A 13,901-nucleotide genomic window follows, 5' to 3' on the forward strand; every position below is an offset into this window, starting at 1 on the left:
TTATTGTAACTTATAGTACATTTTATGCACTGCCACATAAAAAAACAAATCTCACAACATTTGCCAGTGATAATAAACCTGACTAATTCAATAATGAGTCCGTGCTGTCAATCATGGGTGACGTTTTTTCTCAACCCCATTCTTCCTCTAGCTCCCTGTAGCCCTTTATCCTTTACCAATCGAGAACCTATCGATCTTAAGTAACCTTAAGTATGCCAAATGACCTTCACAACCGTCAGATTCACCAGCTTCTAGCTGAAGAAATTCTTCTCAAATAGGAAGTCCCTTTATTCTGTGGTCTGCATGAGGGGTTTAAATTTTATATAAGTTTAATCTGGTGCAGTTGGTGTAGATACTGGCAAATACCTTGAGCCCAGTTTGCGAATACAGGCGTCTCTTCCCTGTACTGACACCAGGTGGCAGCACCAGCACCATCCAGAGAAATCAGAATCGGGTTCAAATCACTGGCATATGCTGTGAAATTTGTTGTTTTGCAGCAGCAGTACATTGCAATACATAATAATAAGAAAACTACAAATTATGATAAGAATATATAATTTATATAAAAATTGAAGTAGTGCAAAAATACAGCAAACAAAGTGAGGGAGTGTAATTGTGAAATCTGATGGCAGAAGGGAAGAAGCTGTTCCTGAAACATTGAGTGTGGGTCTTCAGGTTCCTGTACCTCTTCCCTGATGGTAACTGTGAGAAGAGGTCAAGTCTTGGGTGATGGGGGTGGGGGTCCTTAATAATGGATGCTGCCTTTTAGAGAAATCACCTTTTGAAGATGTGCTGAACGCTGGGGAGGCCAGTGTCCATGATGGAGCTGGCTGAGTTTACAACTTTCTGCAGCTTTTTCTGATCCTGTGCAGTGGCCCCTCCGTAGCAGACAGTGATGCAACCAGTCAGAATGTTCTCCATGGTACATCTGTAGGCATTTGCTAAAATCTTTGGTGTCATACCAGATCTCCTCATGAGATATAGGTGCTGCTGAGTCTTCTTTAAAGCATATTCAGATGTTGGGCCCAGGATAGATGCAGTCACACACCTTTTGAAAATCCTATGGTTTACGAGAATCATCTGTCACTTTTGAACGTTAGTGACTAATTCTGCAGTCTATTGCGATTAGACCCATTAATTCACTATTTTGTCTTCTGCAAGGAGTAATGCTGAGGTTTTCTGAGAACATGGTGAATGTTCTGACTGGTTGCACCACCGTCTGGTGTGGAGGGGTCACTGCGAAGGTTCGGAAAAAGCTGCAGAAAGCGCTTAACTCACCCAGTCTGTCATGGGCACTAAGATATTGAGGATATCTTCAAGAAGCCATGCCTCAGAAAGGTGGCATCTATCATTAAGGACCCCATCACCCAGGACATGCCCTCTTCTCACTGTTACCGTCAGGAAGGAGGTACAGAAGCCTGAAGATGCACACTCAATTTTTCAGAAGCAGCACCTCCCCCTCAGCCATCAGATTTCCGAATGGGCAATGAACCCATGAACACACCTCAATATTTTTGCTCCCATTTGCACTACTTCTGTATATATTTCATACCGTGATAGGATAGTTTTACATATTGCACAGTACTATCTCTGCAAAGTAACAGGTTTCACAATATATCCAGTGACAATAGACCTAGTTCTGATTCTGAGCATATCTGGAGTACTATGAGTAACTCTGGGCCCCGTACCTAAGAAAGGATGCGCTTGCATTGGACGGAGTCCAAGGAAGGGGCACGAGAATGATCCTGGGAATGAAAGGATTAATGTATAAATGCGTTTGGTGGCTCTGGGCCTGTATTTGCTGGGATTTAGAATGAGGGAGGATCTCACCAAAATCTATTGAATACTGTAAGGCCTAGTTAGGGTGGATGTGGAGACGATATTTCCCATTGTGGGGTAGTCCGGGACCAGAGGGGACCGCCTCAGAATAGAGGGATGTTCCCTTAGAACAGAGATGAGGAGGAATTTCTTTAGCCAGATTATGGTGAGTCCTTGGAATTCATTGCCACAGACACCTGCGGCCAGGCCACTGAGTATATTTAAAGTGGAGGTTGACAGGTTATTGATTAGTAATGAAGTCAATGGTTACAAGAGGAAGGTAGGAGAATGGGATTGAGGGGGATAGTGAATCAGCCATAAAGCAGAGGTGGAGCAGACACGATGGGCCAAATGTTTCTATGTTTAATGGTCTTTGGTGATCAGTGAGTCTAATGTTGGACTGAAACCTTGACTATTTACTCTTTTCCATAGATGCTGCCTGACCTGCATTTTGTGTGTGTTTCTAGATTTACTAAAGTGACAGTACTATATAATATCGAACAGGAAGATTGTAGTACAACTGATCTGAAGCACTTACCATAAATGATGTGGTTATCTTGAGGTACTGGCCTCAGAATCTGAAAAGTATTACAATTAGGAGAATTCACTTCAGTCATGTGACTCGGTAATACATCAATAGCACATAAGGAAAGGTTTGACAGGTCGAAAGGGAAAGATTTTATTTAATTAGAGATATGGCACAGAACAGGCTCTTCCCACCCAGCAAGCCAGCAATTTAACCCCATCCTGACCACAGTGACCCATTAACCTACTATCCTGTATGTCTCTGGACCGTGGGAGGAAACCGGAGCACCCGGAGGAAACCCACGCGCACATGGGAAGAACATACAAACTTGCTTACAGAGGGCTCTAGAAATGAACTTCAAACTTCAACGCCCCAGGCCGTAACAGTGTTACACTAATTAATAGGTTGTGTCACCCAAGGTAATCTGGCCCTTCACACAGAACGGTTGGAACATAGTTTTATCATAACCAATATTCTGTCTGTCAGAGAAACAAGTGGAATGTGGCCATAGTCTCACTCAGGTCTCTACAGCTCAGAGAGACTGTCTGTCCCACTCACCCCATCTCGGGTACCAACAACTGCTCATCCACCCACTGCCTAATCCAGCCTGTCATTCCCATCGAAGTTGCCCCTGGACCACCAACAGAGTGCAGGGGCAGCATGGTGGCATGCATTACAGTGCCACTGATCAGCAGTCAGTTCCTGCTGCTGTCTGTAAGGAGCTTGCACACTGTCCGCACGGCTATGTGGGTTTCTCCCGGGTGTTTCAGTTTGCAAAGGGTTAGTAAGTTGTGGGCCAGAAGTGTGGCCACACTTACAGGCTGCCCCAGCACATTCTCAGAATGTGGTGGTGGTTGATGCGTGATGCATTTCACGGTATTTTTCTATGCACGTGTGACAAATGAAACTAGTCTTCGTAAATGTCCAGAAGGACAGTGTGGTAATGGTTAATGTGAGGGGGCACGAGGGATGGAGGTAGAGGCAGATACATCAGGGGCAGTTGAGAAACTCTTAGATAGGCACATGGATAATAGAAAAATGGATGCTATGTGAGAGGGAAGGGTTAGATTGATCTTAGAGTAGGTTAAAAGATCAGCACAAAATTGTGTGTGTGCTATAATGTTCCATGTTCTCTATCTTCCCCAAGTTATCAAGTTCTTCTGTCTTTCCATTTCCTTTGAGTTTTATCTTAAATCACAGCAAGTCAGCCCAGCTTACCCGTATCTCCAACTTACATCAACGTTACATTCCTGACAAACAGAATCTATCATTGTCAAAGATATTTGAAAAATCACATTAGTTGCAGTTGGATTCTAAATAAATATTCTAATATTGCTGATTCAATGGAGCTACCCTTCTTTTGGGTGGTTACCTGGCTGCCCCGTTTTATTGGTGACAGAATGAGGATGTTGTCTCCCTCAGGTGGAACAGTTGGGACCAGACCCCCATTCTGCACGAGTTCCTCTCGCCGCTCCCAGCTGTTAAGTACGACCCCATTGGTGCCGTCGTACACAACATGGCAACTTTCCCTGTGCTCCAGCAGTCCGGCTGGCTGACTGCAGTACCTCTCGCGCTTATTGGGTGGAGACTGCAAATCCTGGTTCAGCTTGCTGGATGGTCTTCTAATCATTCGCTCGAAGCTGGGCTTCAAATGCGGGACCAGTCGCCAGATTAACACTATAATCTCAGTGGGACAATTTCTGCAAAGGAACAGTGTACCATTTAAAGAAGTTAATGTTGATAAAAAGTGGAATTTTCTGCCAGAGAACTGCAGATTCAGATTGATTTGCCACTGCTGGTTATGGAGGCCAAGTCACTGAGTATATTTCAAGCTGAGGTTGATATTAGTCAAGGTGTCAAAGGTCACAGGAAGGAGGCAGGAGAATGGGGTTGACAGGGATAACATATTAGACATAATGGAATGGCAGAGCTGACGCGATGGCCGAATGGCCTAATTCTGCTCCCATGTCATTGCTCTTATGGTGAAGGGGCTTGTCGTATCCACTCTCGGACAGCTCACTCATCTTTGGTCCCCACTGAACACTCAGTCCTCACTGTTGCCCCAAGTAGCTGTCTGCTTATGACAGCAGCCATACCCTGGGACTCTGCTTCGACCGGTAGGCTCAACCAGGTGAGAGTAGCCGGTCGACCTCATATCCCAGTGAGACAGGGACACGCCTGTTACAGCATGCAAAGTCAGCTCGACAGACTGGGCAGATGAGATCTACAGTGAGATCCAATGGCCAGGAAGGAGGTTCTGTAACACTCCGTGGAAAGTGAAGGGCAGGACAAGGCACAAAAGACGTCATGGTCATCCACTGCAACCAAGGAAGACCCCGGTTGTAACAACCACTCGTATCACTGGACCCAGACTGCCGAGGCAGAGAGAGCGGAACTGTCCTGGTGTAACAACTTTTCCATTTTAAAAAACTCTCCCACACAGGTCTCCTGTCTTTGTTGAATAAGGTAGACAACCAGCATTAGAAAAGAGCAGTTTCAGAGCCAAACCCAATATTTAACAAAACTCCCAGTCTAACAGTGAAAGAGTGTTATCTGACCACAGAGAACACGAAATATTACACAGGATCGAAGCTGATTTAATGATTACTCGTTGCAAGTTCTCACTGGGGTAAAAACAAACAGCTTGCTATTTATTGCAGGAAGTCCTACAGCCAGCCACAGTGGCCTAGACGTTCCCAGGGACCATGGAAAGTTGGTGCTGCCAGCTTATTATGATTGGGCATGCATCCAACCCTAACTGCAACATTCATTCGAGCTGCTCCTGTTTATGGGTGATAATCGACCTGATACCACGTTGGGGACAGATGCACTCTGACTGCAGACACAAGCAGCTGTGGGAGATGCAGCTCCACGCAGCAAAAATCTCTCTGCTGGACATCAGCAGCCCAAGCAGACATGATAAAAGGCTGATTAACTCCTGACAGGTCAACACACACAACACAAGCATGAGGGATTCTGCAGACGCTGGAAATCCAGAGTAACACACACAAAATGCTGGAGGAACTCAGCAGGTCAGGCAGCTTCTATGGAGGGGAATAAACAATCAACGCTTCAGGCCGAGACCCTTCATCAGGGCTGCAAAAGAAGGGGGAAGGTGCCAAAGATAGAAGTTGGGGGGAGCAGGAGGTGTACAAGCTTGCAGGTGATAGGTGAGATCAGGTGTAGGGGAAGACGAGGAGGGTGAGAATAAGATTTGTTTTACTTGTCACATGTATACTAAAACATACAGTAAAATGAGTCGCCTGCATCAAATCACTCAGTGAGGATTGTGCTGGGGCAGTCTGCAAGCGTCACCATGCTTCTGGCAACAATATATCATGACCACAACTCCCTCACCCTAACTCGTACGTCTCTGGAACGTGGGAGGAAACCTGAGCACCAGAGGAAACCCTCATGGTCATGGAGCGAATGTGCAAACTCCTTGGAGAAAATGGTGGAAACCGAACCCAGGCAGTGGTCACTGTTGCTGTGAACAGTTACACTAAATGAGAAGTAACACACACAAAGCGCTGGAGGAACTCAGCAGGCCAGGCAACATCTACAGAAAAGGGTACAGTCAACGTTTCAGGCCGAGATCCTTCAGCAGGTCTCTTTTCCATAGACGCTGCCTGGCCTGCTGAGTTCCTCCAGCATTTTGTGTGTGTGGCTCGGACTTCCAGCATCTGCAGATAATCTTTTGTTTGACACTACATGAGGAGCAACCAGACTATTATACTACAGCTAAATTAGAGAACGTGAAATGTGCTGTTTTGTGGCAGAGACCCTAAAATGTTAGAATTCACTAAAAAAGGAATGATGAGGGAGTGTTCATGGATTCATTGCCCATTCAGAAAACTGATGGAGGCAAAGAAGCTGTTCTTGAAACATTTAATTTGTGCCTTTGGGCTTCTGTACCTCCTCTTGATGGAAATGAGGAGAAGAGGGCATTGTTAAATTGTTAAAAATCTTTACGCAGCTTGATGAGAAAGCATTTGTGATTAACTTAGTTGCATTCCGCCTGATTAACTGAGATTAATTGAGATTGTGTGCTGTGTGAGTTTTACCTGATTGCGTGCGCGAGCTGAACACATTTCCACTGCTCGACGGGCTGTCCGTTCAGCTGGAGCACAGTGTCTAAGGACTGTAAGCCGGACTGATCAGCTGGGCCACCTGAGAGAAAACACCACAGTAATGTAACACATCAGCATTACACCCTGCACATTCTGAGGGTAAATTACCATTCCTTTAGTGGATCATTTAAGAAAAAGTTATAAACTATTGCAGTAACGAAGAAAAACATTGAAAGGAAGACAAGACTCATACTGCTGTCCAGTCTGACTCACATGTGGCTCCAGACCAACGTCTAATTGTGTGTGAAACCAGACAACTCGAGTCATGAACTCATAAAGCGATAGAGACCTTTCAGCTCAATCAGTTCATGCCAACTCACCCAGTTGGTCCCAATCTCCTGTTTTCAGCCCATATTGCTCTAAACCCTATCCCTCGCCCCACCCCTGCATACCCATCTAAACAACCTCCTCTGGCTGCTCATTCCATAGACTCACCACTCTCAGTTGCCCTTGTAAATCTCTCACCCTAAAACTCTGTCCACTACCACCTGTTACTATCTATCTTGTCCACGCTTCTCATAATTTTCAATATTTCTATAAGGTCACCTCTCAGTCTCCTATACTCCAAACACTCAGCCAACATCTCCCTGTAACTCATGCTCTTTAGTCCTGGCAACTCAGATGTTGCCAGGACTAAATCTGTTCTGCACTCGTTCCAGTTTAACCACAACTTTCCTAGAACGGGGTAACAAAACCATAGATGGTGCTCCACCACTAATGTCGTGAGTCTCGATTTCTTCTTCAGTGGAGGGGTCTACTCTCACAGGAACCAACAATAAATGCCTCATTTAAATCTGGACACAAAGCAGCAAAACCAAATCTACAGATGTGACATGCAGCAGATCACATCAACTGATTGTTTATTTTCCTAGATGCTGCTTGACCTGCTGAGTTCATCCAGGACTCTGTGTGTGTGTGTGTGTGTGTGTGTGTGTGTGTGTGTGTGTGTGTGTGTGTGTGTGTGTGTGTGTGTGTGTGTGTGTGTGTGTGTGTGTGTGTGTGTGTGTGTGTGTGTGAATATTGGAATACAGATACCTCAGCAAAATTAAACAGGCTTAGTGATTCTGTGTATGGAATATTGTGAGCTGATTTAACATAGAACAATACAGCAAAATACAAGCCCACAATGTTACACCACAAGACTATAAGATAGAGGAGCAGAATTAGGCCATTTGGCCCATTGAGTCTGCTCCGCCATTCCATCATGGCTGATCCATTTCCCTCTCAGCCCCAATCTCCTGCCTTCTCCCCGAATCCCTTCACACCCTGACCAATCAATAATCTATCAAACTCTGCCTTAAATATATCCAATGACTTGTTCTCCACAGCCACCTGTTGCAACAAATTCCACAGATTCACCACTCTCTGGCTAAAGGAATTCCTCCTCATCTCCATTCTAAAAGGACACCCCTCTATTCTGAGGCCGTGTCCTCTGGTCTTAGACTCTCCCACCACAGGAAGCATCCTCTCCACATGCACTCCATCAACATCTTTCAACATTCAATAGGTTTCAATCCGGTCTCCCCACATTCTTCTGAGTTCCAGTGAGTTCAGGCCCAGAGCCGTCAAATGCTCATCACATTACAATCCTGGAATCATCTTTGTGAACCTCTCCAATGTCAACACATCCTTTCTTAGATAAGGGGCCTAAAACTGCTCACAGCACTCTAATACATCCTTGCTTTTATATTCTCATCCTCTTGAAATGAATGTTAACATTGCATTTGCCTTCCTCACCACTAACTCAACCTGCAAATTAACCTTTAGCAAATCCTGCACAAGGATTCCCAATTCCTTTCCACCTCAGATTTTTTAATTTTCTCTCCATTTAGAAAATAGTCTCCTCTTTTATTTCTTCTATGAAGGTTCATGACCGTACATTTTTTGACACTGTATTCCATCTGCCATTTCTTTGCCCTTTCTCCTAATCTGTCTGATTCCTTCTGTAGCCTCTCTACTTCCTCAAAACTCCCTTTCCATCCACCTATCTTCATATCACCCACAAACTTTGCCACAAAGCCATCAATTCCATCATCCAAGTCATTGACATAAAACATAAAAAGAATCAGTCCAAACTCAAATCCCTGTGGAATACCACTGGACATGGGCAGCCAACGAGAAAAGGCTCCCTTTATTCCCACTCTTTGCCTCCTGCCAATCAGCCACTGTTTTATCCATGCTAGAATCTTTCCAGTAATACCATGGGCTCGTAGCTTGTTAAGCAGCCTCATGAGTGACACCTTGTCAAAGGCCTTCTGAAAATCCATGAACACAACATCAACTGATTCCTCTTTTGTATATCCTGCTTGTTATTTCTTTGAAGAATTCCAACAGATTTCTCAGGCAACATTTTCTCTTGAGGAATGACTATGGCTTATTTTATCATGTGCCCCCAAGTAGGCCAAAACCTATTAACTCATAACTTTGTGGCCTACTGTATATATGATCAATCTAACCCTTCCCTCCCACATTGTCCTACCTGTTTCCAGCTATGTGTCCAAGAATCACTGAAGTATCCCTGTCTGTGTCTACCAACCCCAGCACTGCATTCCAAGCACCCACCCACTCTGTGTAACAACACTTCCCCCGACATCTCCCATAAACTTTCCACCACTCACCTCCGATACTGGCCATTTCCTCCGTGGGGAAAAGACACTGGCTGCCCACTATATGCCTCTTTTCAACTAACACACCTTTATCCAGTCGCCTCCCATCCTCCTACGTTCTAGCTCACTCAAACATACCTCATATGTATTGAGTAAGCTCACAAGAAAATGAGTCCCAGCGTTGTGTATGGTGACATACATGTCCTTTGATAATAAATTTACTTTGAACTTTGAGCCCATATGGCATCTCCCAGATAGCCAATCTCTTCAATTATTTCACAATTTTTAAGCTTTCTTCTCTCCTTGTTCTTTTTGTCTTTATCACGTTTCAAAAACTGCTGGAGTCTGTGACGTGCAGCTTGGGGTTCGATCGAGTGATCTGGTGCCCTGCTATCCCCAGAGAGGACCGTGAGTATGAGCTACATCGTGCAGAAGACAAGAGATGGGGTGCTGGGACATGAATAACTCCATCTCGAAGCATGGAGGAAGACTGAAGTATGAGGGCGATTGCGGAGGACGCCAGCGGTCAGTCTCAACAGAGGCCGTTTGGTAGTGGCTCGACGGCGTGCAGAGGGCCACAGGCTGGTGACATGGTGCTCGTTCTTCGCAGGAGGACTGACATCGATTGGCCACTCTCTTCGATTCTGGCGGGATTCTGGGATTTATGTGATTATTGCACTGTAGTCCATCTTGCTCTCATTCAGTTTTAAGTGTTTTCCTTCCTGTTCCTTCCTGTTGGCGGGTTGGGGTTCCGGGTCGCTGATGCGCTGGTTTTTGTGTGAGGGAGGGGTCGAGGATTTGCGCCTCGATGTTCTTGCTAGTTTCACTGTGTGGGCGATCTTTTGGTTTTTTGTCTGAGAGAGAGGGGGTTGGGGTTAAACGCTATTGTCGCTGTTCTTTATTACGAAGCAGATGGTTAGGGGTTTGGGGTTTGATGTTCCAGCTGCCGTTTTTTGCGTGGGTGATCTGTCAGTTTTTTTTGTGTGCGGGAAGTGGTGGGGAGTTTGAGGTTTGTGAATTTTGTTTTTTTTCCTACTTGTGTGGGGAGGGGATTGATGTCTTCTTGTTCAATGACGCCCATGCCTGTTCTGCATTGCCTGGCTCTCTGGAGAAGGTGAACATCAGAGTTGTATTGTACTTGCACACTTCGACAATAAAATGAATCTTTGAACTTTTACACTTTTGAAGAGATTATGCAGATGCTGAAATTCCACAGCAACACACACAAAATGCTGGAGAACACGGGAGGTCAGGCAGCATCTATGGAGGGGAATAAACAGTGGCATTGAGGGCCTTGAGGGAATGAACTAAAAGTTCAAACAAGTGCTGCAGTGCAAGTTTTTGTCTGTCCTCCAATGTACTGGGGGTGAAGGATGTCTCCTAACAGGGTGGTGGTGGGCAGGAAGTGTGATGAAGGTGGCGGTTGGAGACTGCAGGCCAGTCATGGATACCAGTCACCAACTGCTTGAAATGGAGTTGTTATTCAACTCCGAGTTGTGTAGAAATGTCATTTCTCAGAAGGTGGATCTCCAGAATTCTCTGCCTTGGTGGTTAGATGTGTTTAAGGTAGAAATACATAAATATTTGAAACATTGAGGAAGACGGGTCTGGCAAACTGAGCACCATGATAGCGGAGCTGTTAGTGCAATGCTATTTCAGTTTGGCTTCGGAGTTCAGAGTTCAATCCCAGCATTCTTTGTAAGCAGAGCTTGCAGGTCCTCCCTGTGAAATGTCTGGTTTCCTCCTGTTGCTCTGGTTTCCTCCCACGATCGAAAGCTGTTCTTGTTAGTAGGTTAACAGGTCATTGTAAATTGGTGGGTGATTAGGCTCGGTGAAGTTGTGGGTTGCTGGGTCATGTGGCACAACAAAACAGAAGGAGGGACTGTTCCACATTGGATCTCCAAATAAATGAAACAAAAACTGGTACAGGAGAGATGATCCAGGATTGCATTGAATGGTGGGACAGTTCTGACAGGCTGAATGGCTTCCAACTCTTCCCGGTTCCTTGTGCTGAAGGAAGAGGAGAGATGTAATGGACAATGTCCTCCTCTGCTGTGGAGGCTCAATAGGCACCACGTCAGCTTCTCACTGAAACTTCTCAGTGTTCAGCAGCCAGGGACAATCGGACAATCACTGAACTTACATCCGACTGGGACAATCGGACAATCACTGACCTTACATCAGCTTGGGACAATCGGACAATCACTGACCTTACATCAGCCTGGGAAAATCGCACAAGCACTGAACTTACATCAGCCTGGGACAATGGGACAATCACTGACCTTACATCAACCTTTGACAATCGGACAATCACTGATATTACATCAACCTTTGACAATCGGACAATCACTGACCTTGCATCAGCCTGGAACAATCGGACAATCACTGAAATTACATCAACCTTTGACGATTTGACAATCACTGACCTTACATCAGCCTGGTACAACCGGACAATCACTGAACTTAGAACAGCCTGGGAAAATCGGACAATCACTGACCTTACATTAGCCTGGAACAATTGGACAATCACTGACCTAACATCAGCCTGGGACAATCGGACAATAACTGAATTTACATCAGTCTGGGACAATTGGACAATCACTGACATTACACTAGCCTGGGACAATCGGACAATCACTGACCGTACATCAGTCTGGGACAATCGGACAATCACTGACCTGACAGCAGACTGGGACAATCGGACAATCACTGACCTTACTTCAGCCTGGGACAATTGGACAATCACTGACCTTACACCAGCCTGGGACAATCGGACAATCGCAGACATTACTTCAGTCTGGGAAAATAGGACAATGACTGACCATTCATCCGCCCGGTAAAATCGGACAATCACTGACCTTACATTAGCCTGGGGCAATTGGACAATCACTGACCTTACACTAGCCTGGGACAATCGGACAATCATTGACCTCACATCAGTCTGGGACAATCGGACAATCACTGACCTCACACCAGCCTGGGACAATCGGACAATCACTGACATTACAGCAGTCTGGGAAAATCGGACAATCACTAACCATTCATCCGCCAGGTAAAATCGGACAATCACTGACCTTACATCAGCCTGGGACAATCAGACAATCACTGACCTTACATCAGCCTGGGACAATCGAAGAATCACTGACCTTAAATCAAACGTTGACAATCGGACAATCACTGACCTTACATCAGCCATTGAAAATCGGATAATCAATGACCTGACATCAGTCTGGGACAATCGGACAATCACTGAACTTACATCAGCTTGGGACAATCGGGCAATCACTGACCTTACCTCAGCCTGGGAAAATCGGACAATCACTGACTTTACATCAGTCTGGGACAATCAGACAATCACTGACCTTATAACAACCTTTGACTATCGGAGAAGCATGGACCTTACATCAGCCTGGGACAATTGGACAATCACTGACCTTACACCAGCCTGGGACAATCGGACAATCGCAGACATTACTTCAGTCTGGGAAAATAGGACAATGACTGACCATTCATCCGCCCGGTAAAATCGGACAATCACTGACCTTACATTAGCCTGGGGCAATTGGACAATCACTGACCTTACACTAGCCTGGGACAATCGGACAATCATTGACCTCACATCAGTCTGGGACAATCGGACAATCACTGACCTTACATCAGCCATTGAAAATCGGATAATCACTGACCTTACATCAGCCTCGGACAATAGGACAATCACAGACCTTACATCAGTCTGGGACAATCAGACAATCACTGACCTTATAACAACCTTTGACTATCGGAGAAGCATGGACCTTACATCAGCCTGGGACAATCTGACAATCACTGACCTTACATCAGCCTTTGACAATCGGACAATCACTGACCTTACATTAGTCTGGTACAATCGGACAATCACTGACCTTACATTAGTCTGGTACAATCGGACAATCACTGACCTTACATCAGTCTGGTACAACCGGACAATCACTGAACTTAGAACAGCCTGGGAAAATCGAACAATCACTGACCTTACATTAGCCTGGGACAATTGGACAATCACTGACCTTACACTAGCCTGGGACAATCGAACAATCATTGACCTTACACTAGTCTGGGACAATCGGACAGTCAGTGACCTTACATCAGTCTGGGACAATCGGACAATCACTGACCTTACATCAACCTTTGACAATCGGACAATCACTGACCTTACATCAGTCTGGGACAATCAGACAATCACTGAACTTACATCAGCTTGGGACAATCGGGCAATCACTGACCTTACATCAGTCTGGGACAATCAGACAATCACTGACCTTATAACAACATTTGACTATCGGAGAAGCATGGACCTTACATCAGCCTGGGACAATCTGACAATCACTGAACTTACATCAGCCTTTGACAATCGGACAATCACTGACCTTACATTAGTCTGGTACAACTGGACAATCACTGAACTTAGAACAGCCTGGGAAAATCGGACAATCACTGACCTTACATTAGCCTGGGACAATTGGACAATCACTGACCTTACACTGGCCTGGGACAATCGGACAATCATTGACCTCACACCAGTCTGGGACAATCGGACAATAACTGAATTTACATCAGTCTGGGACAATTGGACAATCACTGATATTACACTAGCCTGGGACAATCGGACAATCACTGACCTGACAGCAGTCTGGGACAATAGGACAATCACTGACCTAACATCAGCCTCGGACAATCGGACAATAACTGAATTTACATCAGTCTGGGACAATAGGATAATCACTGACCTAACATCAGCCTCGGACAATCGGACAATAACTGAATTTACATCAGTCTGGGACA

At 45.3% G+C, this 13,901-nt stretch overlaps 1 protein-coding gene across 7 annotated transcripts in view; it reads right to left on the minus strand.

The window, feature by feature from the left end:
* Nucleotides 1–13,901, minus strand: part of rgs3a (regulator of G protein signaling 3a) — a 453,555-nt gene that overhangs the window by 160,292 nt on the left and 279,362 nt on the right. For all 7 annotated transcript variants that reach the window (XM_059994026.1, XM_059994027.1, XM_059994028.1 and 4 more), the window contains 3 exons: nucleotides 6,409–6,514; nucleotides 3,717–4,044; nucleotides 2,357–2,396 (listed from right to left, as the gene is read on the minus strand). In XM_059994026.1, the coding sequence (XP_059850009.1) occupies nucleotides 2,357–2,396; nucleotides 3,717–4,044; nucleotides 6,409–6,514 (474 nt within the window). The remainder of the gene's footprint in view (nucleotides 1–2,356; nucleotides 2,397–3,716; nucleotides 4,045–6,408; nucleotides 6,515–13,901) is intronic.

Source organism: Hypanus sabinus, chromosome 18 (assembly GCF_030144855.1).
Source record: "Hypanus sabinus isolate sHypSab1 chromosome 18, sHypSab1.hap1, whole genome shotgun sequence".
In the NCBI taxonomy this organism is placed as follows: domain Eukaryota; kingdom Metazoa; phylum Chordata; class Chondrichthyes; order Myliobatiformes; family Dasyatidae; genus Hypanus; species Hypanus sabinus.